Source organism: Mus caroli, unplaced genomic scaffold, assembly GCF_978045245.1.
Source record: "Mus caroli unplaced genomic scaffold, Mus_caroli_1 scaffold_18, whole genome shotgun sequence".
Lineage (NCBI taxonomy): Eukaryota > Metazoa > Chordata > Mammalia > Rodentia > Muridae > Mus > Mus caroli.
Genome location: NW_028227273.1, coordinates 67,116,468 through 67,141,488, shown reverse-complemented (window position 1 = coordinate 67,141,488; position 25,021 = coordinate 67,116,468). Strand labels below are relative to the sequence as shown.

The 25,021-nt window shown below is 46.7% G+C and overlaps 1 protein-coding gene across 2 annotated transcripts; it reads left to right on the top strand.

The window, feature by feature from the left end:
- Nucleotides 1-232: 232 nt before the first annotated feature.
- Nucleotides 233-11,747, top strand: Bnip1 (BCL2 interacting protein 1). 2 transcript variants are annotated; one of them, XM_021185963.3, is made up of 6 exons: nucleotides 233-466; nucleotides 2,741-2,833; nucleotides 6,054-6,145; nucleotides 8,969-9,070; nucleotides 10,214-10,332; nucleotides 11,179-11,747. In XM_021185963.3, exons 1-6 carry the CDS (start codon nucleotides 383-385, stop codon nucleotides 11,373-11,375), a joined length of 687 nt encoding a protein of 228 aa, XP_021041622.1. In that variant the 5' UTR covers nucleotides 233-382; the 3' UTR covers nucleotides 11,376-11,747. The 2 variants fall into 2 exon arrangements, with proteins under 2 accessions (XP_021041622.1, XP_085689471.1); XM_085833345.1 differs by having other exon boundaries at nucleotides 371-466; nucleotides 2,547-2,833.
- The last annotated feature ends 13,274 nt before the right edge of the window (nucleotides 11,748-25,021 follow it).

Here is a 25,021-nt window from a genome sequence, read left to right as displayed (position 1 = left end):
ATCCTTTTTTTTTTTCCCCTATCCAAAAGGTCACTAGAATAGAATAGGTTGTTGTTGTATCTCTAGTACTGGGAACAAACGTGAAGGCCATGTGGCATGCCAGCCCATCATCATGGCCTGAGTTGTATTTCCCCCTCCCCCAACCCGAACTCTAATAGTTCTTCATAATCACACTCCACTTTTCCGTTTAGTAGGAGAAGACCAGAGAAGTTGTGCGTGTTCTACGTGACAAGAAAAGTTTCAGGTCTGGACTGGTGACCTGGTTTGATCCACACAAGGTCTCCCACAGCATCACATTTGGAGAAATACGGAAAGGCGGGCAGGAGCCACGTGAACGCGCTCAAGCTTGGCTGCTGCCGCTCGCCGTAGCCGCATTTCCAACATGGCGGCTCCCCAGGATGTCCACGTCCGGATCTGTAACCAAGAGATTGTCAAATTCGACCTGGAGGTGAAGGCGCTTATCCAGGTACAAATTCTTAGGCTCCTGTCCGGCTCTCGATGGCCACCCTGACATTTTCCAGAATATTCGCGCCTGGTCCGGTTCCAGGATGGCTCCTCAGGCACCATTCGGTCGGTTCCCGGAGATCACTGACCTTCAGGGCTTTTCTTTTGCGAACGGTTGGTTTGCCCACCCCTGAGCTACCCTAAAACGCCCGCTCCCTTTCCTTGGACTGCTGTCGTGCTGGGCTAGCCCGCCCACCCGCAGTCTCGGCTGTAGCCCCGCCCCACCCCTCGCCCTGCTCGCCTCCCACGCCCACTTCCCTAAGTTAGGGACCCTGAGGGCACCCAAAGCCACCTGGCCCGACAGTCCCTGCCCGAAGCTAACTAACTAACCTGGGACGTGGTTCTAATTTTTTTTTTTTTTTGCACGAAGAATTCAAATATTGTGCAAAATCCTGGGTCAGAAGGCAGGCAGTGCCAGTACTAGGACCTGGATGGGGAAAACCAGCCTAGGAAAAGCATTTTTGAGCTTCCCTACCCGGAAAGAGACCGGAAAATGAGGCGCTTATCTGGAAGCAGGTCTAAGTAGGAGACAGTAGTGCAAGAAATCGAACACAAGCAAGAACAGGGAATGTAGAAATGGCTCCAGAGTTTGGCAAAAAGAACCCAACTGGCTCAGAATACAATCTGTGACAGCAAATAAGGAAAGGGTAGGGGTGCGACTCTGCTGGTGAGGACTTGCCCGGCGCTGGGTTCACCATCCCCAGTGCTGCATAAATGGGCTGTGCCTAGCTGCTGGGGTAAGCTTTGCCTTACTAGCCCCTATAAAAAGGAGCGTGGAGAGGAGTGTTCTCTGGTAAGCCAGATGTACACTCTGCCACATTAGCAGTTTATCCTGTGCTGTGAGGAAGTGTAATTTTGTGAGTAAGCTAGAGAACAGGTGAAGAAATGCCGCAAACTTTACTCCTGAGATGTGCAAACAAAAAACATGGGCCAATTCTAGAAAAATAAACAAGATTTATACAAGTGAGATTACCAGAGGCTGGGGGTAAATTTAGCTCAGAGTAGAGTTAAAAGTTTAGCCATGTGCAAGGCTCTGGTTTTAGTCCTCAGAATGCATCTATAAATACATATACATACATAACACAGAGTTGCTAGTGTAGTGGCTCTAGCACTTGGGAGGCATAAGCAGGACCAGCATGCATTTGAGGCCAGCCTGTACTACATAGAGTCTTCAAAAAAACAAAACAAAACAAAAAAACCCTTATATCCAAAATTTGAAAAGTTGGGTTTTCATATTATACCTTAATATAAAATTATATACTAGTATCATAATACTTTATATTATCATAAAGTTTCCTGTTAGGTAGGCCTCTGGTGACATACGTGTTTTGGGCTCTTATGGTTACTAGTGAGTAGGCATAGGCCCATACATTGTATTCTTACAGTGTTCCAGCTGTTCTGCTAAGTGTTCTACACAGAGAAATACGATCTTGGCATAGGTAAGGTGAAGAAATGGAGACCCAGAGAACTGAAGTTTGCCAAGATTGCACTAATAAATTGCTATAAGCAGGATTTGAATATATGTAGCTTAAGTCTAGAACCTGCTCTAAAATTTGGCTCTCATAATTCTGACTTTCTTTCCAGAAGCAAATTCTCAGTTCATCTTTAAACGTTTTGACTTGCAACATATGGTTTGTAAAATCAGACTAAATTAACTTTGTTACAGGTCACTAGGGATTTAGGCATCAGGATTTTAGAGTTGGAAGGATCTGAACTTAACAGTATTTTTTAGATGTCTATTTTTGTTGAACATGGAAGGTGTTTAAGCCTTTCCTAGTGAATAGCACTTTGTTAAACATCTAAGACAAGGTTGAGGCTTACCTGTTTATCTATCTGTCTATCTACACACATACAATGCATATGGAGTCTATGTGCATGCAGAGGTGTGTATTCATGTCTGTGTGTATTTGTGCATGCCTGCACGTGAGAGTCAGTCTCTCTCTCTCTCTCGTGTTTTGCTGCTGTTGAAAGCCAGGGCTCCAAGTGTGCTCTGCAAGTGCTGTACTACTGAACTGTACATCCAGTCTGTTTATTCATATTAGGCTCTCGGTGTTAATCTTACGAGGAAGCTGAAAATGAGGAGTTGGCTCTTGTGTGGAGGAGAGCAGCACTGAGCAGGATGAGGTAGAGCTTGGGCCACCTTAGCTGTGTCTGAATCTGCTTTCTCACTGTGCCAATGAGGACACTTCATTTCACTGACGGGAGAAAGGCCCCTCATCTCTTCATTGCCTTCCAGGATATTCGAGATTGTTCTGGACCCTTAAGTGAGCTTACTGAACTGAATACTAAGGTGAAAGAAAAGTTCCAACAGTTAAAACAGAGGATCCAGGTGAGTGAGGCTGCAGAGCCACTGTTCAGGAAGGGTGGGGAGCAGGGGTGCGTGATCCGGCCAAGAAGAATTTTTGCTTGAGAGTTGACCAGGTCCTTCACATGCCACCTGGAGAGAGTAGGAAACATTGTGACTGTGAGGGTGACTGGACTAACCAAGTCTGGAACCTACACACTCATTCGTTCCCTGCGTGAGTCCATTGCCAGCGCATCCTTGGCGTTTCGGGTGCTATTATTTTGCACAGTAGCCTCCTCCCAATTTCTGGAGTTACAGCCCCCACCGCTTGCTCATGACCACGCCTCACTTTCACTGTGGTGCCCGTGTCATGTGACTAACAGCCATCTCCACTGCTGTGTCCTAGGGATGAGTGCTACGAATCTGCCCAACACTGGGTGGGTCTAGAACCACCTGGCTTTGCTGCATCTGGTAAATGATATTGTCCCCAAACCGTCCTTCAACAGATACTGTTCCTTAGCCGATGAAGACAGTCCCTTCCAGAGCTGGCGGAAACGTAGGCAGAAGGAGAGCTTAGACAATGCTTCTGCCTTGAACTGACTTCAGAGTGTCAGCACTGTCGCTGTCCCTGGGTGATCTCCATCTCCGCTATTGCTTCTTCCATCTGAACTTTTAAAAAGCATCTTGCTTTCTCTGTGTTATAAACATATCGTATGTGCATATGTAGGGGTCCACAGCCATTGGTCTCTCCTTTATGTGTCTTGGGGATGTCCTTTATTTCTTCTCTGCCCCCCTCCTCCCAATAGGTAACTGTTCTGATCTGATACTTCCACATCTTCCCAGGGTTTGTTTCGCTGATATCTTCCCACTGTGGGAGTGGACATGCTGCAGCCTAACCATGTGTGTGTGGGGGGAGGGGACCTCCACCTGAACAGCCTACCAGCCTGTTTATACAGCTGTAGTTTTTTCTAGCCATTTCTTTCCTAACAGGTATCCGTTTGGGCTGCTTGCCTGCCTTAATTCTTAGAGCTAATCGTTTTCTTTTTTTTTTTTTTTTTTTTTTTTTTTTAAAGATTTATTTATTATATGTAAGTACACTGTAGCTGTCTTCAGACACTCCAGAAGAGGGCGCCAGATCTCATTACGGATGGTTGTGAGCCATCATGTGGTTGCCGGGAATTGAACTCAGGACCTTTGGAAGAGCAGCCAGTGCTCTTAACCGCTGAGCCATGTCTCCAGCCCGCTAATCGTTTTCTTAAAATGCCTTTCTTCAAACTCTGCAACTCTGACGACTACTGTCTCCTAAGTGCCTGCATGTTTAGCTGGTGTTTATTTCCTTCCCTGGGTTTAGGTAAATGTTCTCATGTAGATGTACTCATTTGTCATGTTGTTACCCCTGCCTCCCTCCAGCCTCTCCTTCAGCATAGCTGTGTGGCTGGCATCTAGCAGGGCGATAGGCCAGTGAATGAGATTTTATCTGCGCTTCCTCAGCATTTGCATGCTGTCTAGATCTGGAGACTCAAAAAGCACTGAGGCAAATGCTTTTTGTATTTCAGCAAGGTTGTTGTATGCTAATAGGAGAGAACTGGCCTCCATCTTCAGAGTTAAGCTGTTCCTGCATAGTACATGCATCGGGCAGGGCGGTGTGTAAACATCTGTCTTTGCATAGTGATCTTCAGCTAGAATTCAGCAAAGCACACTTTTATCTTTCCAAAGAGTCTGGGTTCTCTGACAACTGCCAAGCGGCCTTTTCTAAGGAAACTGTACGTTTCTCTTTGCTCTCTTCTATCTCCCATCTTCCTTGTCATCCACTCTGCTTCTTCGTGACCCACTGCCAGGCAGAAGAGACCAGTGTAGCAAAAGATAGAATATGAGCTCTTTGTGCCGTGACGGCATTGTAGGGAATGGGGTGGGGTCTAAACAAAAAATATAGCAAAGAACTGGTGAGATTTGCACTTTTTTTTTTCTGAGACAGGATCTCAGTGTGCAGTTCTGGCTGTACTGAAACCCGTTCTGCAGAACAGGCTTGCCTCAAACTCACTGAGAGCCAGCTGCCTCTGCCTTGAGTGGTGGTGGGATTAAAGGTGTGAGCTACAACGCTCAGTCACACCTTCCCTCCCCCCACCCCCCAATTCACAGTCAGTTTTTCTTTTTTCTGCTCTAACAATATTTGTAGGGCATAAACCTGAATGTAATTTCTGAGCTGTTCAAATGACATCGGTAAGCATGCTTGTTCCAAACCAGCATATGCAAATTTGTACAGGGATAAGTAGATTGTTATCTGAATAAACTAATATGTAGATGTTTTAGCTCTGTTGAATCTTTACAGTGTGTGAGACATGAGGTATAGTGGCATCTTTACAGTGGTGACCACTGCATTACCTTGGAGTTCTTAGGACCACTGTTGGTCACCTCTGTCGTCCTTTGCCCATGGTAGCCCTTGCCTTGGTGCTTGGTTACTTTGGGATCATGAGCTCTCATCTTCTGCACATCTCTTCGGGAGTCCCTGCAGCCTGGCCAGGCCAGGGCACATCTTCCAGTGCCCAGAATTGTCACAGGTCTGGGGACACTGCTTATGTTAGTTTTGCTTCCATTCAGTTCTCAAACCACTCAGGAAAGAGAAATCTTCTCTCTGTCCAAAGTCTGTAGGGCACTGCTTGCGTCCCCTCCAACCAAACAGAGTTAACAAAAAACGTGTCCGCGCTTTCACTCTGCTGAAGAGTGGACATCCCAAGACTGTTTTATGGCTACTGGAACCTTCTGTGGGTCCTAGGTTTGGGACGCTTCTAGCTCAGCGTCAGCCCCAGGTGGCCTTAGGCTTCCAAGTTATGTTCACATATGAACTCAAACTCCCCCAAAGCTCTGTTGGAGTAAAGTACAGAGAAGGACAACGTTTAGAAACACATATAGTGTGGTGTCCTCCTGGCATTGCATTGGTGTGGTGGGCTCTTGTTTGATGTTTTCTTCTTTATTTCTGCAGGCTCAAGGTTGTAGGAGTGGCAACCCCTGCTCTAGCCAGGGCAGTTGTTCTAGAGCTGACCACTCCAGCACCCAGTTTCCTGCTCATCTTTGGGCTGCCAGGATTGCCTTCTCTTTCTTGCAGACTTGCCTATATGTTTAAAAGGATAGTTGATTACTTGGGGCATGCTCCCTCCCACTCCCAAGTGTCTGTCGTGAAGGACGCTTCAGTTACTTTTGTGCCTCTGCTAGAAACAGAAGCGCTCTTAGGTTTTCATCCTGGCTAACAGCTGTTTTCCCCTCCAAGGATCTTGAACAGTCAGCAAGGGAGCAAGACAAGGAGTCAGAGAAGCAGCTTCTACTTCAGGAAGTGGAGAACCACAAAAAGCAGATGCTCAGGTAGGCAGAGCTTCCCACAGCCACCCTGCTGGGTCACTTGCTGACTGGGAGGCGTGTACATGTGTTTGTCTGATAAGCCTGGCTTCATGGCGACATAGTGACATCACACAGGCTGCGAGTTTTCTAGATCAGAAGTCTCAGATGTAGGAGAGGGGACGGGTAGGACAGTCGTAGCTGAGTGTGTTGACAGTGCTCATGTTGTCTGCGTAGTTACCCGTGTGTGGTGTCATGTATATTCAAGGAGTTGTGCAGTTTGTAGGTCTGGGGGCTGTGTGTGGTGTTGGTTCTTTCCTGCCACTTTGTGAGTCCTAGGGTGGGACTCAGAGCTCCCCGGGCCTGTAACACAAGCACCCTGCCCTCTGAGCCATCTTCTTGACTCTGGTTCTGTTGTTGTTTATTTTTTGAGACAGGGTCTCTTGTATTCCAAGTTGGCCTCAAACTCAACATGGTGCCGAGGACGACCTTGAGTTTCTGATCCTCTTGTCTCTGCTTCCCAGGTGCTGGGGTTAGAGCACGCTTTGTTTTATGCTCACACTAAGCTGACAGGGTTTGGTGCAGTTGCTACACTGCGCAGGTGCACTCCTAGTGAGTTCAAGTACATGGTCTTAGAACCCTTGGTGCCATCACCAGTGAGCCAGGCACACCATCACATTCACTTCCGTGGCCCTGTCCGTCTTTCCCGACAGCTGAGTGTCATTCACACAGCTGCGGACAGTGAGACTGCAGCTGGAAAATAGTAAACCATAAGCAAAGAGCTGTGACAGAGGAAAACCTGTGGGAATCCCATCATGGCAGAGATTACAGAGATTGCCATGGAAACCATGGGACTGGGGAAGCTAACAGAGTCCTCCGTGTGTCTGCATTAGCAAGACCCTTTTGGGAAGGGAGAAACAGTGATGCATATTGCCAGACTTGTTTAAAAAGATGTATTCCCTGAATAGAAATTAAGAAATGTCATGTGCTGGGCATGATGGCGCACGCCTTTAATCCCATCACTTGGGAGGCAGAGGCATGCGGATTTCTGAGTTCGAGGCCAGCCTGGTCTACAGAGTGAGTTCCAGGACAGCCAAGGCTACACAGAGAAACCCTGTCTTAAAAAAAAAAAAAAAAAAGAAAGAAAGAAAGAAAGAAAGAAAGAAAGAAAGAAAGAAAGAAATGTCACGTACAGCCTTATAATCAAAGATTAGCACACAGTGGCAATGTCATCAGAACTCTCAATTCTGACATAAACTTATTTACATTTCTGTGCATCATTTATTCAAATAATGCCACCCTGAAAACTAAATTTTGGTCCATCTTGAATAGGCTCACTTTCAATGAGCTTTTCTAGTACCAGTTATTCTTGAAAAAAATTCACCCAGTATTACAAAAGTAATCATATTTTTTAGAGTTTAATTCTTATTATCTTAATCATGTATATATGTGTGTGTATGCACGTAAGTGTAGGTGCCTATGGAAGTGAGGGGCTTGAACACGTGGGAGCTGGGGTTACAGGCAGTTGTAGCTACCTGGTATGAGCACTAGGAACAAAACTCAGGCCCTCTGGAAGGACAGTACGGCTGAGGCATCTCTCTAGCCCCCAAAGGTAATCATGTTTTTGTTTTTGAATATTAAAAATGTGGGTTAGGGAGATAGCTCCATCAGTGCGGTGTTTGCCTAGCACACACGAATTCCTGGTTTTGACCCTCAGCAACACACAGAGCTGTGTGTGTGCGGTGTAGTAAGTCACACCAAACACTGTCAGTTTAGTGTGGATGGAAAGCAAAGCAAAGCATGCTGGTCCTGGTGTGGCTTAAACATCTGCGGGAAGAAAGCAGGGGCCTGATGTTGAAGCACATCAGCTTTTGGGCTGTCTGTACAGGTGCTGGCTCGCTCAGCTATGTGCCCTGCACCTCTGAGAACACCTCTGTGAACATTTTGAAGATACGATTGATTGTTTGAAATGGCAGGTCAGCCTGGTCTGCACAGCGAGTTCCAGGATAAATAGAGGGATCCTGTCTCAAAAAAGAAAAAAAAAAAAGATGAAAGGAGAAAATCAACTCTATAGATGCACTGTGGCATGAATCATCCTCCCCAGTCATAAACACATAGAATTTAAGAACCACTTTAAAAAAAAAAAAGCCACCCTTAATAGGGTGAAGAGCTCTGTTGGAGTAGTGTGTGTGTCCAGGGCTTAGCATGCTTGTTTTGAGCTGGCTGTATGTGAGTTCCAGAGCATGGGTTGGATTCTCAGAGGGATACGGTTAGCTTTTCCCATTTGTCAATGAAGAACGGCTTGCTAGTCTCGGGTGCTGCTTACGTTCGAGCCGCCACTTGCAAAGGAGCAGGGGAAGAGTGAGAATAAGACCCACCAGTCACCAGTCAGGGTGCCCTGTGATGTTTGTAGTACCTGTGCTTGGTGTCAAATAGGCAAAAGTAGCAAGCCCTGGAGGAATGTTGAAGGATATTGGTTCTTGTGGCTTGGACCCCTCTAGCAGGCCCTACGGGAGAAATGGTGGCCTGGGTATTAGGGATGGAGGGGAATGCTAAGTCATGGTTTTCAAGGATGACACCCAGACACTCGCCAGGCAGTGAAGCCACCGTGGGCCTGTGTCTAGCAAAGTACCATGTCTCTGGTCTCCCAGGGACCAAGCAGGAGATGGGTATTGACAGAACATTCTAGAGACATTACCCAGAGATTGAGAGATGTTAGGACCTGTGCTAAAGAAGAGGAAGTGGTAGGAGGCGAGGTTGAACCCTGGCTCGCACAGGGAGGATGAACTGGTTAGACGGAGCAGCCCGGTGGAGCCTCCAGGACCTCACATGTAACCCTTCCTCTTCCAGCAACCAGACCTCATGGCGAAAAGCCAATCTTACCTGCAAGCTTGCTATCGACAACCTGGAGAAGGCAGAACTTCTGCAAGGAGGAGACTCCTTACGGCAAAGGTATCATCTGTCCTTCTGGGTCTGATGTCTCAGGACCATGGGAGGCGGTTCTTTGTTTTCAGAATGTTTGCACTTTATGTTATTCTATAAGTAATTTTTTTTTCTGTTTTGATACTGAGTCTCATACATCCCAGTCTGGTCTCAGACTTGCTGTGATTTTACAGGTGTGTACCACCACACTGAATTTGTGCAGTTCTAATAGAAGATGTAACCAAGGGCTTTGTACATACGAGGCAAGCATCAACCAGCCAAGTTATGTCCCCAGCCCTGACTACATTTGAATAAACTTGGTTTGGGGTTTTTGTTTGTTTGGTTGGTTTTGGTTTTTGCAGTAATGGGGGTTGAACCTAGGGCCTCATGCATGAGGGCCAAATGTTCTACCATCCACCCCCCAGTCCTCCTATGCCAGTCCTCCCTGATAGTTTTTTAAAAGACTTATTTTAACCACACATGAATTATGGTACTAACCAGTCCTGTTGGTGTGACTGCATTCTGCCTTTTCAGTATTATATGAGACGCATCAAGGCAGGCCTTTGGTTCATTTGAAGAAGTTCTCTGGCATGAACAGACATTTCTGAGTCTCTCTGTACCTAGTTGCTTTACAGACAGCTATGTGGTTTCTGTTCCCCTTAGCAGAGCTCGAGAGCGTAGGTTTAACACACATCTTTAGCCATACTGACTGATGTTCTAGAAATGTACAAGCAGGTTGTTGTTGGTGCACACATTTAATGTCAGCATTTGGAAGGCAGAGGCAGATGGATTTCTGTGAGTTTGAGAACAATGTAGTCTCCAGAGTGAGTTCTGGGACAGTCAGGGCTACACAGAGAAACCATGTAATGAAAAACAAGAGAGCGAGGGAGAGGGGGAGAGGGAGAGTGGAGAAGAGAAGAGAAGAGAAGAGAAGAGAAGAGAAAAGGGAAGGAAGGAGATGAATGAATGAATGTGTGCTAGCTGGCTGTGTTACCCACACACCTGTCATCTGGGTGGCTGAAGAGAGGACATTCTGCCTCCTAGGCCAGCCTGAGCTACATTTTGAGGTCCTATCTCAAAGCACAAAAGAAAAAGCACTGATGTGATAGGTTAGAAATGGTGCATTTGCAAGCTAGGCGTGTGTTGCTATTGTTCCTTCCTCTGGACTTGCAGGAAAACCACCAAAGAGAGTTTGGCCCAGACCTCCAGCTCCATCACAGAGAGTCTCATGGGGATCAGCAGGATGATGTCACAGCAGGTGCAACAGAGCGAGGAGGCTATGCAGACTCTAGGTAAGGAGGAGGAGGCTCTCCCCACCCAGGGCTTCCCAAGTGTGTCCTAGGAGATCGCAAGACAGCTTGATCCTGGCAGGGAGGTGTCCTGCCCCTCCTCTTCTTCCAGTTATGCATCTATGCAGAACTGGCCGGCCTCTCTGGTGATGGTGTCAGCAGTGCTCTCAGGGGGTCTGGAAGTCTGGTTTGCAGCGTGGGCGCATGGGTCTAGGATTGCCAGGCAGGTTTGGGAATTAGGGCCACTGTTACTGTGAGTTCCTTTCAAATGTACCAGCTAGTGGCCAAGGAGAGGCTGCTTGACGCCACTGCATTCCTGGCAAGCGCCTTCTTACCATGGCTTCTTGTAGAGACGTGGCCTTTCCGGGACCTTTCAGTGTAGGATACAGGAAAGGCACATGCTACTGTTCATGAGACTTCACATGTCCACCAAAGTAGACGACGAAGGTTGGTGACTTCTTGAACCTACCACCTTACTCTCTTGGCTGTCACTCAGCCATCTTGCTTCATTTCTACCCTTAGTTTGTCCTCTACCACAGACATCATCCAGGAAAATGGCTCAGCACATCTAAAAGCTGAGAGAGCTGGAGACTTGGCTTAGTGGTGGAAAGCAGGAAGTGCTCCTGAGGAAAGCCAAGTTCAGTACCCAGCAGCCGTGTCAGGCTGCTTTCAATTGTGCATACACCCACACAGACACGCACATAGTTAGCAAGGAGAAGAATAAATCTCACCCACCACACACACACCCTCGGCTCAGGCACTGGCCTTGTTGACGGCCAGCCCACAGCTTCAGCTCCTTATGACCCTGGAGGTGCAGTCTGAATCAGGATCCTTCCTCTTGTGTTGCAGTCAGCTCCTCACGGACTCTCCTGGATGCAAACGAAGAGTTTAAGTCCATGTCAGGAACCATCCAGTTGGGCCGGAAGCTCATCACAAAGTACAACCGCCGAGAACTGACGGACAAGCTGCTCATCTTCCTGGCCCTGGCCCTGTTCCTCGCTACAGTTCTCTATATTGTGAAAAAGCGCCTCTTTCCATTTTTGTAAGCGAGAGTGGCAGCTTTGGCCTGTGCATGCCTGCTTCAGGATCCAGGGATCTTAAGGACTAGCCGGGCTGCCAAACTGGATTTCCCTCGAGTGCTCGGTGAACCCAACAGAGGGAAACACAGCAGCCCAGCCTCCTGCCAGAGGGCTTGGCAAGGGTGTGTGGAATAGAGGATCCGAGAACCTTCAGGATGGAGGCACTCCAGCTCACCCAGCTTCCAAGGACTGCAGCTGCCATAGAGAGCACATTAACACTGGGACTTGGTGTACCTCCTCTCACCATGTCCAGAGGCATGAGTGCTGGGCCTGTGGAGGGAAGAGAGGAGAGGCCAATGGGAGGGATGGCTGTTCCCTGAATAAACCTCATTTATTTAATAGAGTGGTAAATGCTTAACATTAGAAGATATCCCTTCGGTTATGTGCATGCCTCCCCGTGTTCTGATTCCTAGGACCTGAAGTTAGACAAGGAGTTACAGTGGCAAAGGGAGGGCTCAGAGGTTAAGAACAGGCTCTGGCCGTTCTTTCAAAAGACCAAGGTTCCATTTCTAGCACCAACATGGTGGCTTACCACCACCTCTAACTCCAGTTCCAGGGACCCTCTGTAGGCCTGAGGCAGGCACATAGTACATTTATATATGTAAGGCAAGCACTCATGTGCATACTTTTTTAATTTATTGAGGGTGAGAGAGATGGCTCAGTTGTTGGAGGTACTTGCCGGTTAGCCTGACACCCTGAGTTCCCTCTGCCCCATGGGTGGGAGGGGAAAAGCAGCTCCAGGGAGCTGTGCAGCTGTGGCATGTGTGTGGGCTGTGTCTCTGCGTACGCACAAATAGAACAAAGTTAAAGCACCACAGAGCATCTGCCACAGGCTGATCCCTAGACATCACCAGACATGGACTTGTAAAGCTAACATGCTCTCTCCAGCATCAACAGAAGAGAGGTGTCAGTGAGAGAGACCCAAAGAGCTGCACTGGAGCAGCCCACACTGGCATCTCTGAGTGCCCAGATGGGTCTTTCTCCTAGCATCCTGGCATGACCTGGGGCATTGCAGGGTACTCTGTGACTCCCTTCTCTCTGGTCCAGACTAAGCACGACAGAGTGAGAAACCAGTCCTGTTGACACCCAGCTGTGCCCAGTTCTGTCCATGCCCCAGGTACAGGCTCCCAGCTAGGTCAGCCCTAGAGGTTCCCTATGCTGTCAGTCTGGCTGGCATTGTCCTTGAAGTTCATAGCTTGTTCATAGCACTGGAGGCTCTGGGAGGTAGAGTGAGTGGAAGATCACAGGCCCAGAACTGGAAATGTTCAGACCTCGTGGTCTTAAGCAGTTTACCTTATGTTGCTGTCATTTTCCCTGTCCACACAGTGGAAGTCAGAGTCCAAACCAGGCTGGTGTGAATGAAGGGGAAACAGGAAGTAGCTAGCAGGTGTGGCAGACGTTAAGCCTTTGTCATGAAGGGACAGGTCACCTTGGGACCAAGTGTATGCTGTTGGCTGTACACATCAGACTGATTTACTGAGTACATTGTAAGTGGAAAGGTGTGTGTGTGTGTGTGTGTGTGTGTGTATGTGTGTGTATGATGGTGGGTGATAGAAATTCCTAGCCCAGTAGTACAGAATCCCACACATTCAAACTGAACCGTCAGTCTCCTGACTGGGAAAGCTCCTAAGGCAGTAGTAGTGGATTGCATATACAGAGTGTACACTGGGCATACCCAAGTCATTGGTTCCATCATGGCAGTATGGAACAGAACCACATGAGATTTCTGTAGAGACGGTGTGAGACTAAAATCCCATGAACTGTTCAGTTCTGCAATTTTCCATTTTATATTTTTATCTGTGGTTGGCCACAGATAGCTAAAGCCATAAAGAGCAAAGTCATAGATAAGGTATGTATGTAAAGGAGGACTTAACACACACACACACATATACATACACACACACCCCAAGTACATACACACACATACCACACACACACCACATATATACATACACACACATATATACATATACACACACCACACCACACACATACACACACACACACCCAGTACACACACACACACATACCACACACACACACACACACACCCAGTACACACACACACATACCACACACACACACCACATATATACACACACACACCACACACATACATACACACCACATATATACATATACACACACTCATACATTCTTAATTCTTGACCTCCAAAGGCACTTGGAGGTGCAAACTATACACACAGATTATAGACAGATTAATCTGAGAGTGCAGCCGTGACGGGAAGCTCCCCCTCGGATTCCAGCCTTAAGTGTGGCAGGTGGGAGCTTTCAAGCAGGGATTTGTCTTGTCTTAACGTTTCTCTTTACTCTCCCCACTAATTGTCAACATCCTCACGCTGTGGAAGTGTGTGGGCCCTGCGCTCCCTAGAAGTGTCCCTTTGGCCCTTCTACTTTGCCTTCTGAAACTAGAGTCTGATTTGACCTATTGAGTCACCAGGGCCTCATCTTGAACCTCCACCACAGCCTGACTCCCTCTTCAGGTTAGCTGTGCAGAAAGCGGCCTTCCGCACTCAGCCAGGAGGGGGCAATGTCCACACTTACTCTGCACTCCCGAAGGAATAGAGCTATCTCCAGGGACTGAAGTGCTCTAAAGGCTACCTTAAAAGGAGGGAGGGTGAAAAAAAGACAACTAAATGCACAAGACCCCTTCGTGTTTTGGTTGGGCTATGTTCCATAAGTTCCTTTAATATTCAATTAAGCAACAAGGCAAGCTCATATACTACATTTTGATTGGCCAATGGTGCAGCCTTCAAAGGGCTGTTTTTCCAGAGGTGTTTTGCTAAGCATCTAACCATATCTACCATATCTGTATCGACTGTATCTGAAGCTGCAGTAGTGGACAAGGTGAGCAGATGTACATGCTAAATACATCCTCAATGTGTCAGAAAATGCAGCGAGCTTTCTGTATCTTTGGGTTCCCCATCTGCAGATTCAATCAACTTTACATTTAAAAAAAAGAAAAATTTTATACTCTATAGACTTTATTTGTTATGCCCTGGATAGGACAGTGTAATGAGTACTTTTCCAGCATTCACACTACTTAGGATGCCAAGCAAGAACCCTGAGCACACAGGGCTCTGAGGCCCCTTAGTACAGGGGAAAATGGATCTGCCTGTGGAGGATCTGGGTGGAGGAGAGAGGGCAGCTTTGAAATATTAAATGAGGTCAGGGCTGGGGTGTGGTGCTGTACACCTTTAATCCTGCCACTCAGGAAGCAGAGGCTGGCCAGTCTGGTCTACATGCTAAGTTTCCTGCCAGGCAGGGTTGCATGGTAAAACTCAATCTGGGGGGAAAAAAAAAGTGGTCAGCTGATAGAAGAGGGGCAGCCACCCAGCAAGCTGGGGAGCCTAACCAGCTCTCAGGTAGTACACATCTTGTTCCCCCCCCCCCACTTCTCTGTCAGCTAGCGCTCTTTCTCTCTCTCTCTCTCTCTCTCTCTCTCTCTCTCTCTCTCTCTCTCTCTCTCTCTCTGTTATTCATTTTCTGCACTAAATGCCCACTTAGATCAAGCTCCCTCTGCTTTGTCCTGCACAGTCTCTAGGAGCCCAGGTCCATGTACCTATAGCTTCAGTTATCTATAGGAAGTCATCTATAGGAAGAGCACCGACAGCCCCAGAGTTGTAGGACAGATGAGCCTCCTCAGGTGCTTGGACCGCAGCTACCTCTGTCTCTATGTACTGCTCCTTCTTCCCCAACACACTTCTTCCTGGAGCCTGTTAGGGGTAAGTATATGTCATCCCAAAATGTGAGTGTGTGAGACCGGAATAATCTACTCAGGGTAGACTTTTCTGGGGGCTGGAGACATGACTCAGTTGTTGCTCATCCAGAGGACCTGGGTTCAGTTCCCAGCACCCACATGGCACCTCACAGTTATCTGAAGTCCTCTTCTGACCTTGGTGGGCATCAGGCACATACATACATTCAGGCCAGACACTCATACACATAAAATAAATCTTTTTTAAAACATTGCTTGTTTTAAGAGAGGTCTATGTAGCCCTAGCTGTCCTGGAACTTGTTCTGTAGACCAGGCTGGCCTTGAAATCAGAGATCTGCCTGCCTCTGCCTCCCAAGTGCTGAATATATGCTACCATGTCTGGCACTTTTTTTTTTAATTATTGAAAATGGACTGAAGAGAGGGGTCAGCAGTTAAGAGCACTGACTACTCTTCCAGAGGTCCTGCGTTCAATTCCCAGCAACCACATGGTGGCTCACAACCATCTGTAATGAGATCTGACGCCCTCTTCTGGTGTGTCTGAAGAGAGCAACAGTGTACTTCTATACATAAGATAAATAAATAAATTAATTAAAAAAAAAAACCTTAAAGCAATATCTGGCTATATCTGTGTGGCTACACCAGACACCTGACTCCCTGAGTGGCACTTATCTACATAAAACAACCAAAAGTCACCATCCATTCCCAGGTCCTCCTCCTTTGGTTCCTTGTGCACCTCGGATGCTGGAGGAAGGTCAGTCACTGTCTTGGTTTGCAGGATTTTCATGTGCACATACAAACCAAGTGTGGTTTCCTCCTGTCAGTCTGTTCTAACTTAGTTTATAGCCTGGCTTGAGATCCTGGAAGTAGGACAGTCATGCTCTCCTTCATCACTGTTCCTTCGCCCACTCTATCTTCTTGAAGCCTTGTTGCAAACCAGGAAGCAAGACTGCATCATTGCTACTGAACCAGTCATTTTGAACCTTCGCATTGCTGGCCGTAGATGACCTCTAATGCTCTAATGCGGGGGGGGGGGGGGGGGGAGGGGGATTCTGCAATAGGATTCAATTTAAAGGTCCTTTAAGGAACAAAGATATTTTAAAAGGCTTGTTAGGGGGATTTTTCAAGATAGGGTTTCTCTGTGTAGCCTTGGCTGCCCTGGAGCTCACTCTATAGACCAGGCTGGCCTCAAACTCCTACCTCTCTTTCTTGAATGCTAGGACTAAAGATATGTGCTGCTGTGCCCAGCTTGAAGAATTAAAAAAAAAAAAAACACATCTATATAAATTATTTTTTTCTTCCTGAGCTAACAGTGGTCTTCCCTGAGCCAATGGTGGTCTTCCCTAGGCCTCTACTCACAGCTTTGTCCAAGCTACGCTTGAGCAAGGGCAGAATAAAAATAGCTATAGCTATCTAAGAGATAGATGGTCTGGTGGTGCTGTCAGGGATGAAGGACTGCAGCCTGGGGCTGGAAAGTGTTATTACACCACTGTCCCTACAGCCTCCAACAGTGGGCTCAGGCTACACGAGTCACCCGGGGACCCACAGCATTGGGTGTAGTGTTTATGTTCTTGGCTCTTTAAATGGGTCATGGTAGCATGGTCAGGGAGACCTGAGTCCTAGTTGTACTCTCACTGGCCTGTGTCCCGGGGCTGTATTTGTCTGTACTTGTCCTTGTCTGTGACTAAGGCGCCTCTGGACAGTAACGGTGTCTCAGAAGTCCTGGGAGGATCATAGGATGAATACAGCAGCTGCTCGTATGCCAGCTGCTCCCAAGTCACTTGTGCAGAAACTCTTATGGTCACCACCAAGCAGAAGCAAATGGCTTCGTTTCTCTTTCTCATTTTGAGTAAAATGTGCTCAAATAAAGAAGCTGCTGCTGGGGTTGGAGAGGAATCAGGACCAGGTGTGATGGGTAATCTTTGGCTGTCAACTTGATTGGATCTGGGATTAACTAAGATGCCTCAGGGTGAGTCTGTGGGGGGACTTCCTGGGGAAGGAGTAACTGAGCTGGGGGCACAGTGTGGCAGAGCCTTCCGGGAGTCACTCAAATGTAAAGACATCTGAGGGAAATGCTGTGTTCTTGCCTGCCCACTCTCCTCCTTGCTGGTGAGTGCATCTGCACAGCTGCTGCCTCTGCCGCTGCCTCAGAACCCAGTTTCTTCACCTTCTAACATAGAACACCAGTGGCTCTCTAGAAATCCACAGAGCAGCAAATTAATAGGGACTGACATATGAACAAATGGTCCATTTTCATTGAAGGCATGATTGGTATGACCCTACCAAAAGTAACCCCACAAGAGTGCTCCCAACCAAAAAGTCATGGTCTCAAACAAAGGCTCCTGGCATCTATAAAAGGTGCTTCCCTGGCGTATTAGTCAGCATTATCTAGAGAAACTACTTAGAGAAACTAGGTGTGTGTGTGTGTGTGTGTGTGTGTGTGTGTGTGTGTGTGTGTGTGGAGAGACAGGGAGAGAGGGGGGGAGGGAGAGGGGGAGAAGGGGAGAGGGAGAGAGAGAGAGAGATGGTTTGTATATCCTTGGCTCAGGAAGTGGCACTATTTGGAGGTGTGGCTTTGGAGTACATGTATCACTGAGGGACTTTAAGACCCTCATCCTAGCTGCCTGGAAGTCAGTATTCTGCTAGAAGCCTTCAGATGAAGATGTAGAACTCTCAGCTCCTCCTGCACCATGTCTGCCTGGATGCTGCCATGCTCCTGCCTTGATGATAATGAACTGAACCTCTGAAACTGTAAGCCAGACCCAATATTGTCCTTATAAGACTTGCCTTGGTCATGGTGTCTGTTTACAGCAGCAGTAAAACTCTTAAGAGAGAATATTCTTTCTATAAATATATATGTGATATATATATGTATATATACATATATATCCAATGAAAACTGACTGACTATTCATACTTCAGTCACATTAATTTGATATTCTGTGGATTTATTTTATATATCTATACACACAATATAAATTGAGAGAGAGAGAGAGAGAGAGGAGAGAAAGAGAGAGTTTATAAAATGACTTATAGGCTTTGGACCTACTAATCCAACAATGCTGCCTATGAATTGGAAGTCCAAGGATGTAGAAGTTGTCAGTCCATGAGGCTGGGTGTCTCAGCTGGTCTTCAGGATCTGCCAGAATCCTGAAGAAGTAGGCACTAATGCCAGTGGAGGAATGGACTTACTAGTGAGGCAAAAGCAAGCAGACCACCTCCATGCCCTCCAGCAGAAGGCATGGCCTGGATTAGAGGCGAGTCTTTCCACCTCAAAGATCTAGATTCAAATTGGGTCTTCCCACTTCTGATTAAGCAAGAGTGCCTAAAAGGTGTGCCCCAATTTTGGGTTTTAGTTCATTCCAGATGTAGTCAAATTGACAAGAGTACTAACCATATCTGGCCATCTGCCTCCGTGAGGTGGTTGGTTAGAGGACCAAGTGTGGTTGTAGGCATGCCAAGCTCCTGGGTGGTCCATCCTACTCTTGGTGGATATGCAGCTGGGGTCACCAGTGAGTCCTGAAGACAGAAGAGGACAATCACACCCCCTTCTCATGCCCAACAGCCTGGCTGACCTTAAGCTAGACAAATACATTAAAGGGTAGGAAGTGCCTGTGGGGGTCTCTGTGCCCCTTAGAAATACTACGGAAGTGGTAGTCAGAGTGAATGGGCAGCCTTGGGCTGGCAGAAAATTCTGAGAATCTCTATATTACTGAAAGTGGCCTCCAGATCCAACAAACACCCCATCAGAATTCCATGGACATTTTTTTCACAGAGCTGGAAACAAAAATCCTAAAATTTATATAGAAACACAAAAGACCCAAATACCCAAAGCAAGGGAAGCCAAGTGCATATTTCTTACCATCGCCCCCCCCCAACTAAAAATGGACCAAAGCCTTTAACAAAAAACTTCAAAAGCCAATATTGCCAGGAGAAAACATTTCAAGACACAGACGAGAGCTTTCTGGAAGAGTCCAGCAACACAGGCACTGACTCCTAGAGTCAGCAGAGAGAGCGCATGAGCTCAGAGTGCAGACTGCAGAGCCACGGGAAGCCCTTGTCAATCTTACCTTACTGTACTAGTCAGGGCTTCTATTCCTGCACAAACATCATGACCAAGAAGCAAGTAGGGGAGGAAAGGGTTTAATCAGCTTACACTTCCATACTGCTGTTTTATCACCAAGGAAGTCAGGACTGGAACTCAAACAGGTCAGGAAGCAGGAGCTGATGCAGAGGCCATGGAGGGATGTTCTTTACTGGCTTGCCTCCCCTGGCTTGCCCAGCCTGCTCTCTTATAGAACCCAAGACTACCAGCCCAGAGATGGTCCCACCCACAAGGGGCCTTTCCCCCTTGATCACTAATTGAGAAAATGTCTTATAGCTGGATCTCATGGAGGCATTTCCTCAACTGAAGCTCCTTTCTCTGTGATAACTCCAGCTGTGTCAAGTTGACACAAAACTAGCCAGTACACTTACCCAAAGAGAAAATATCAAGGTGGAAATGAAACATCAGAAAACCCCCAGATCATCTGGTTAGTGCATGAGCCAATGACCTGAATGGACAGTAGAAAGAGAGAGAGAGAGAGAGAGAGACCATGGCCAATGGAGTGATAGGCCAATGGCTGGAGGGATAGGTGCCCAGGGTCAAAAGCATGGGCCGCTCTTCCAGAAGACTCACATTCAATTCCCAGCACTACATGACAGCTCACAACCATCTATAACTCTAGTTCCAGGGGATCCAATATGATCTCCTTGCCTCTATGGGTACCAGACCCATTGTATGCAGACACATACAGCCAAATACATAAAATGTAAATTTAAAAAGAGGGAAAGAAAACAAACAAATAAACAAACAGACAGACAGACAGACTAATCCTGGCAAAGAATTTTTTGTTGTTTTTTTTTTTTTTTTGAGACAGGGTTTCTCTGTGTAGCCCTGGCTGTCCTGGAACTCACCCTGTAGACCAGGCTGGCCTCGAACTCAGAAATCCGCCTGCCTCTGCCTCCTGAGTGCTTAACCTATGACCTGGGACTAAATTATCTTTATCTGGCAAAACGGGGAGGGGAGTGGTAAATTGAGTGTTTTTTTTGTACGATCACCCTTCGGTACCTGTGGGTCTGGTTGACGCTTTCTTTATTTACTTTGTCCAAGTCTCGTCTCAAACTCAACAGGCACCTAAGGATGGCTGTGAACTCCAGCTCCCCCTTCCTCTACCTTCTCATTACTTGGATGACCGGAGTACACAACTGTACTCATGGATGTGATGTGGAGATGGACCAGGGCTTTGCACATGCTAGGCAGGCACCCCATCAACTCAGTTACATTGCCAGCCCGATTTTCATTTATTACTATTATTTTTTTCTCTTTGAAATAGTGTATTTCCTGGGTTAGGCTGGAACTTGTGTAGCCCAGGATACCTTGAACTCAGAACCTCCTGTCTCTATCTCCTAAATGCTGGGATTACAAGTGCAGGCCACTACGCTGAGCCCAGTCCCTGCTTACATAGCAGAATCCACAGGGCAGAGCCCCTTAGATAGAATACTGTAGCATTTGCTTAGGACCTGCTGTGCAAAGCCTCCATGAATCAGCTCTGGGTGGCTACCAGTGGTGAGTGTAATAGCTTGTGGCGGAATGGTAGGTACTCTTTTTTTCTTAACTTTTAAAATTTAAAATATCTCGGGCTGGCGAGATGGCTCAGCGGGTAAGAGCATTGACAGCTCTTCTGAAGGTCCTGAGTTCAAGTCCCAGCAACCACATGGTGGCTCACAACTACCCATAATGAGATCTGATGCACTCTTCTGGTGTGTCTAAAGATAGCTACAGTGTACTTATAATAAATAAATCTTTAAAAAAAATTTAAAATATCTCTATATATGGGTGTTTTGCCTGCATGTATATTGGTCACGACATGCATGAAGCACCCCAGGTCAGCAGAGGGCAGAAGATCCTTTGGAACTGGAGTTACAGATGGTTGTAAGGCACTGTACAGGTGCTTGGAACCCAACCATCTCCTCTGCTAGAGTAACCTCTTAACCACTGAGCCATCTCTGCGGCCCCTGCTCCTGAAGAGTTTTGATGCACATTTAGTTGACTCCAAGTACAAGACTCAGAGATATGGATGTGAACCAGAGGACAAATACTTCATAATTCCACTTCTGTAAAATAACTAAGGAGTCCGCTTCATGCATAGTGAGTACGTGATATACAATGTCTGCAATTTTTTTTTTTACCACAATAATCTTTTAAGTGGACTAGAAGCTTTTGGAGTGACCCCAGATTGGCGGGTAAGCTGTGCAGCCTGGGCTGCATTGCCGAGCTCAGGGACCTGACCCCAGGACTCTCTCCTGTCCATCCCCATCTCTGCTTTATCTTTTCTGCTGGGATTTAAGAGCAGGGTAGAGCTCTCTTCCAACTGAGTAATGCAAACACTAGTGAAAGACTCTGGACGGCAGGAGCCAGAGCCTCTGGGCCACACTTGGTACCCTGAAATCCTCTGTGCTGTTACATGGGGGACCAGTTCCCAAATCACCTTTTCTTTGGCCCTCTTTTTCCTATTACTGAACTCTGACCTTGACTGTCTTGTTGCAAAAGTCTCCAGAATGTCCCCAGGCTTGAGGAATAGTTTTATTTAAGGGGACCCTAGGACATTCCTGAGGGTGAGAAGGAGGGGTTGGCCGAGGCCATGGCTGGCATGGATATGCTTGCTTGGTTCTCCATAAAAATTAAACATTTGATGCTGCACGGTGTAGAGCACCTTACATGTTTTTCAGAATCGATCAATATTTTTTTATTTTATAATGGTCATGTCTGAGAGTGGTATTTTGCACAAATACACAGGTACAAATGGCAGAAGTACGTTTAGGACCACTTTAAAATGCACTAGAAATTCTATTCTCAGGCCAAGGCAAAATCAGTGAATGATTTTTAAGATTTACCTTTTTTTTTTTAACTTAAGTGTATTTGTGTTTGCATGCGTGAGTTTATGTGTATTGCTTGCATGCAGCTGCCTGCAGAAGCCAGAAAAGGGTGTTGGATTTCCTGGACTTGGAGTTTCAAACCACTGTGATCTGACAGATAAGGGCACTGTGAATCAAACTCAGTAAACACTCAACATATGGATATTTAAAAAAAAAAAAAAAAACAAATTCATCAGTAACGCATACAGCTACTTTTACGATCAAGCATTCTAACACAATCCAACAGAAGATATGCTAATTAGATGATATGCTAATTAGATGTGCGTGCATTAAGGGAAGATGTGGACAGTTCTTCATTTTCCCTAATTAAACTATATTGTTCAGTAAAGACATTGCAGTTTGAGACGAATATGGGTCTGGATCTGAATCAGAGCTGAGGTGGTTCAGCAGCATTTATGGGCATTTCACTGTGTGACCACACAGCACTCACAGTACAGAGTGCATGTGCTGTGTGCTCAGAACCAGAGGAGAGTCCTCAGGTGAGATCTGCCAGAAACAGCCCAGACCTGCTAACTCATTTGACTTTGAGCCAACGTTTGGTCATTTGGTGTTCAGAACCTTTTTATTGTCATCAAGTTTTTTGTTTTGTTTTGTTTTGTTTTTTGTTTGTTTGGTTGGTTTTTTTCGAGACAGGGTTTCTCTGTGTAGCCCTGGCTGTCCTGGAACTCACTTTGTAGACCAGGCTGGCCTCGAACTTAGAAATCTTCCTGCCTCTGCCTTCACCCGGCTTGTCGTCAAGTTTTTAATGATCCCATCAGTATTCAGTTACCTCATGTGGGGGTGTGGCCCAATCTAAAGAGCTAAATGGCACTGCTTAAGATTAAAGTGTTGGGGGAGCGGGGAGGGTATAGGGGACTTTTGGGATAGCATTTGAAATGTACATGAAATAAATACCTAATAAAAAATTGGGGAAGAAAGAAGATTAAAGTTTCTTGGAGCTGGAGAGATAGCTTAGTGGTTAAGAGCACTGACTGCTCTTCCAGAGGTCCTGAGTCCCTGCTAAGTACAATTCCCAGCAACCACATGGAGGCTCACAACCATCTGTAATGGGATCTAATGCCCTCTTCTGGTGTGTCTGAAGATAGCAATAGTATATATATATATATATATATATATATATATATATATATATATTAAAAAAACTTAAAAAAATTAAAGTTTCTCTGGGTATTTGCCCTAGAGAAATGGAAAGGTGTACAAGTTTCTGTGTCTACTCCAGTAAACACACACACACTCTCTCGGGTACTTATGGAGCACTACTCAGGAGAGCAGGAGCATGCAGGGATTGTTCTGGGCAAGAGTGTGGGTGGATCACATAGGAATGGTGCTGAGTGCAAAGTCATTCGGTGTTGATGCTGTGCCACAGAGTCCATGGCAGCCCATTCTCCAGAGATGCAGCCAGTGATGTGAAGGGCACACTGCTGCCTGCCAGGAGACAGCGGGTGAGCGCAGCTCAGCGAAAAGGGGCACACCCATGAGATGGTGGAATGGGACAATTTTTGTTAGTTCTTGTTTTCCAGTGCTGGGGCTTGAACCCATGGACTTGCACTGTACTACTACAACCCCAGCCCTCTTGTTACTTCTTATTTGTGAGACAGGGGGGTCTCATTAAGGCTTCCCCTTAGCAGGGACTGCAGATCTGAGCCACCACACCTGGCTTCATTTGCCTTTTGATGTTGAATTCCAACTGTAGTTGTGTGCCAGTTTGTGAGGACACAGTCTGACATTCATCTTTTTGCAAATGTCACAAAGGGTACTTTGACAAATGAAGATGGCCAAGACTCAGGAGGTTATACAATCCTATGTAACCCACCATCACACATGTGGTCTGTTGCAGACCCAGATGTTATGGGAAGCAAAGCTGTGGTAGTTTGAATAGAATAGTCCTCAATGGGCTCATATATTTGAATGCTTAGACACCAGAGAGTGGAACTATTTGGGAAGGATTAGGAGGTGTAGCCTTATCGGAGGAGGTGTGTCATCAGGCCCAGTCTCTGTCTCTGTCTCTCTCTTTCTCCCTGCAGATGTCAGCTACTGTTGCAGTGTCATGCCTGTCTGCTTTCTGCATGATGATCCTGGACTCGCCCTCTGAAACTGTAAGCAAGTCCCGAATTAAATGCTTTCTTTTACAGGAGTTGCATTGCTCATGGTGGCTCCTCACAGCAATAGAACAGTAACTAAGACATGACTTATACTACTTATTATTATTAAATTAGAAATCATATTATATTTATTGTAATATAATTAAATAATACCACTGAGGGAATAACTCTTATGAGCTGCTTGACTCTACAGTCATTTTGATTCTTTATGAATTACATATCATGTACCCCAGTCCCGCTTGTCTCCCTTTTCCTTCATGTCTGCCCTTTGCCCTTGCAACCTCCACCCAAAAGAAAACAATATCCACTCACTGAGACTCCTCTTAGATACTCAATCATTCCCCTGTGTCATGGAGACCCCGCCATTTTGGATCAGCAGGACCAGCCCCTCTATGTGCGTCAGCAGATCATGGATGGGGTAGATGTTGGGGTGGGCCAACTCAAAGTCCTAGATCTGGGCCTGCGCTGGTCAGCTCACCAGCTCTCCTGTGCCACAGCTGGGGAGGGGCAGGGCCAGTACTGCACAGTCCTTGGATATCCATATGGCTCCAGGCAGCAGGCCAGACCAGGGATGTGCACGTTGCCCTTGGTGGTGACACAGGCCATGGACATCAATGTAGATCCCTGCAGCAGCAAGGCCATGGACCCAGACATGACCCTAGCTGGCAGCACGGGCCAGGACATTACCATGACCTCAGGCAGCAGTGTAGGCTGCTCACATGAGGCTGTTCCTTTCCACCCTTGACTCTCCAGGTCGGCCTCTCTTCATAGTGCACAAACCATTCTGCTTCTCTTTC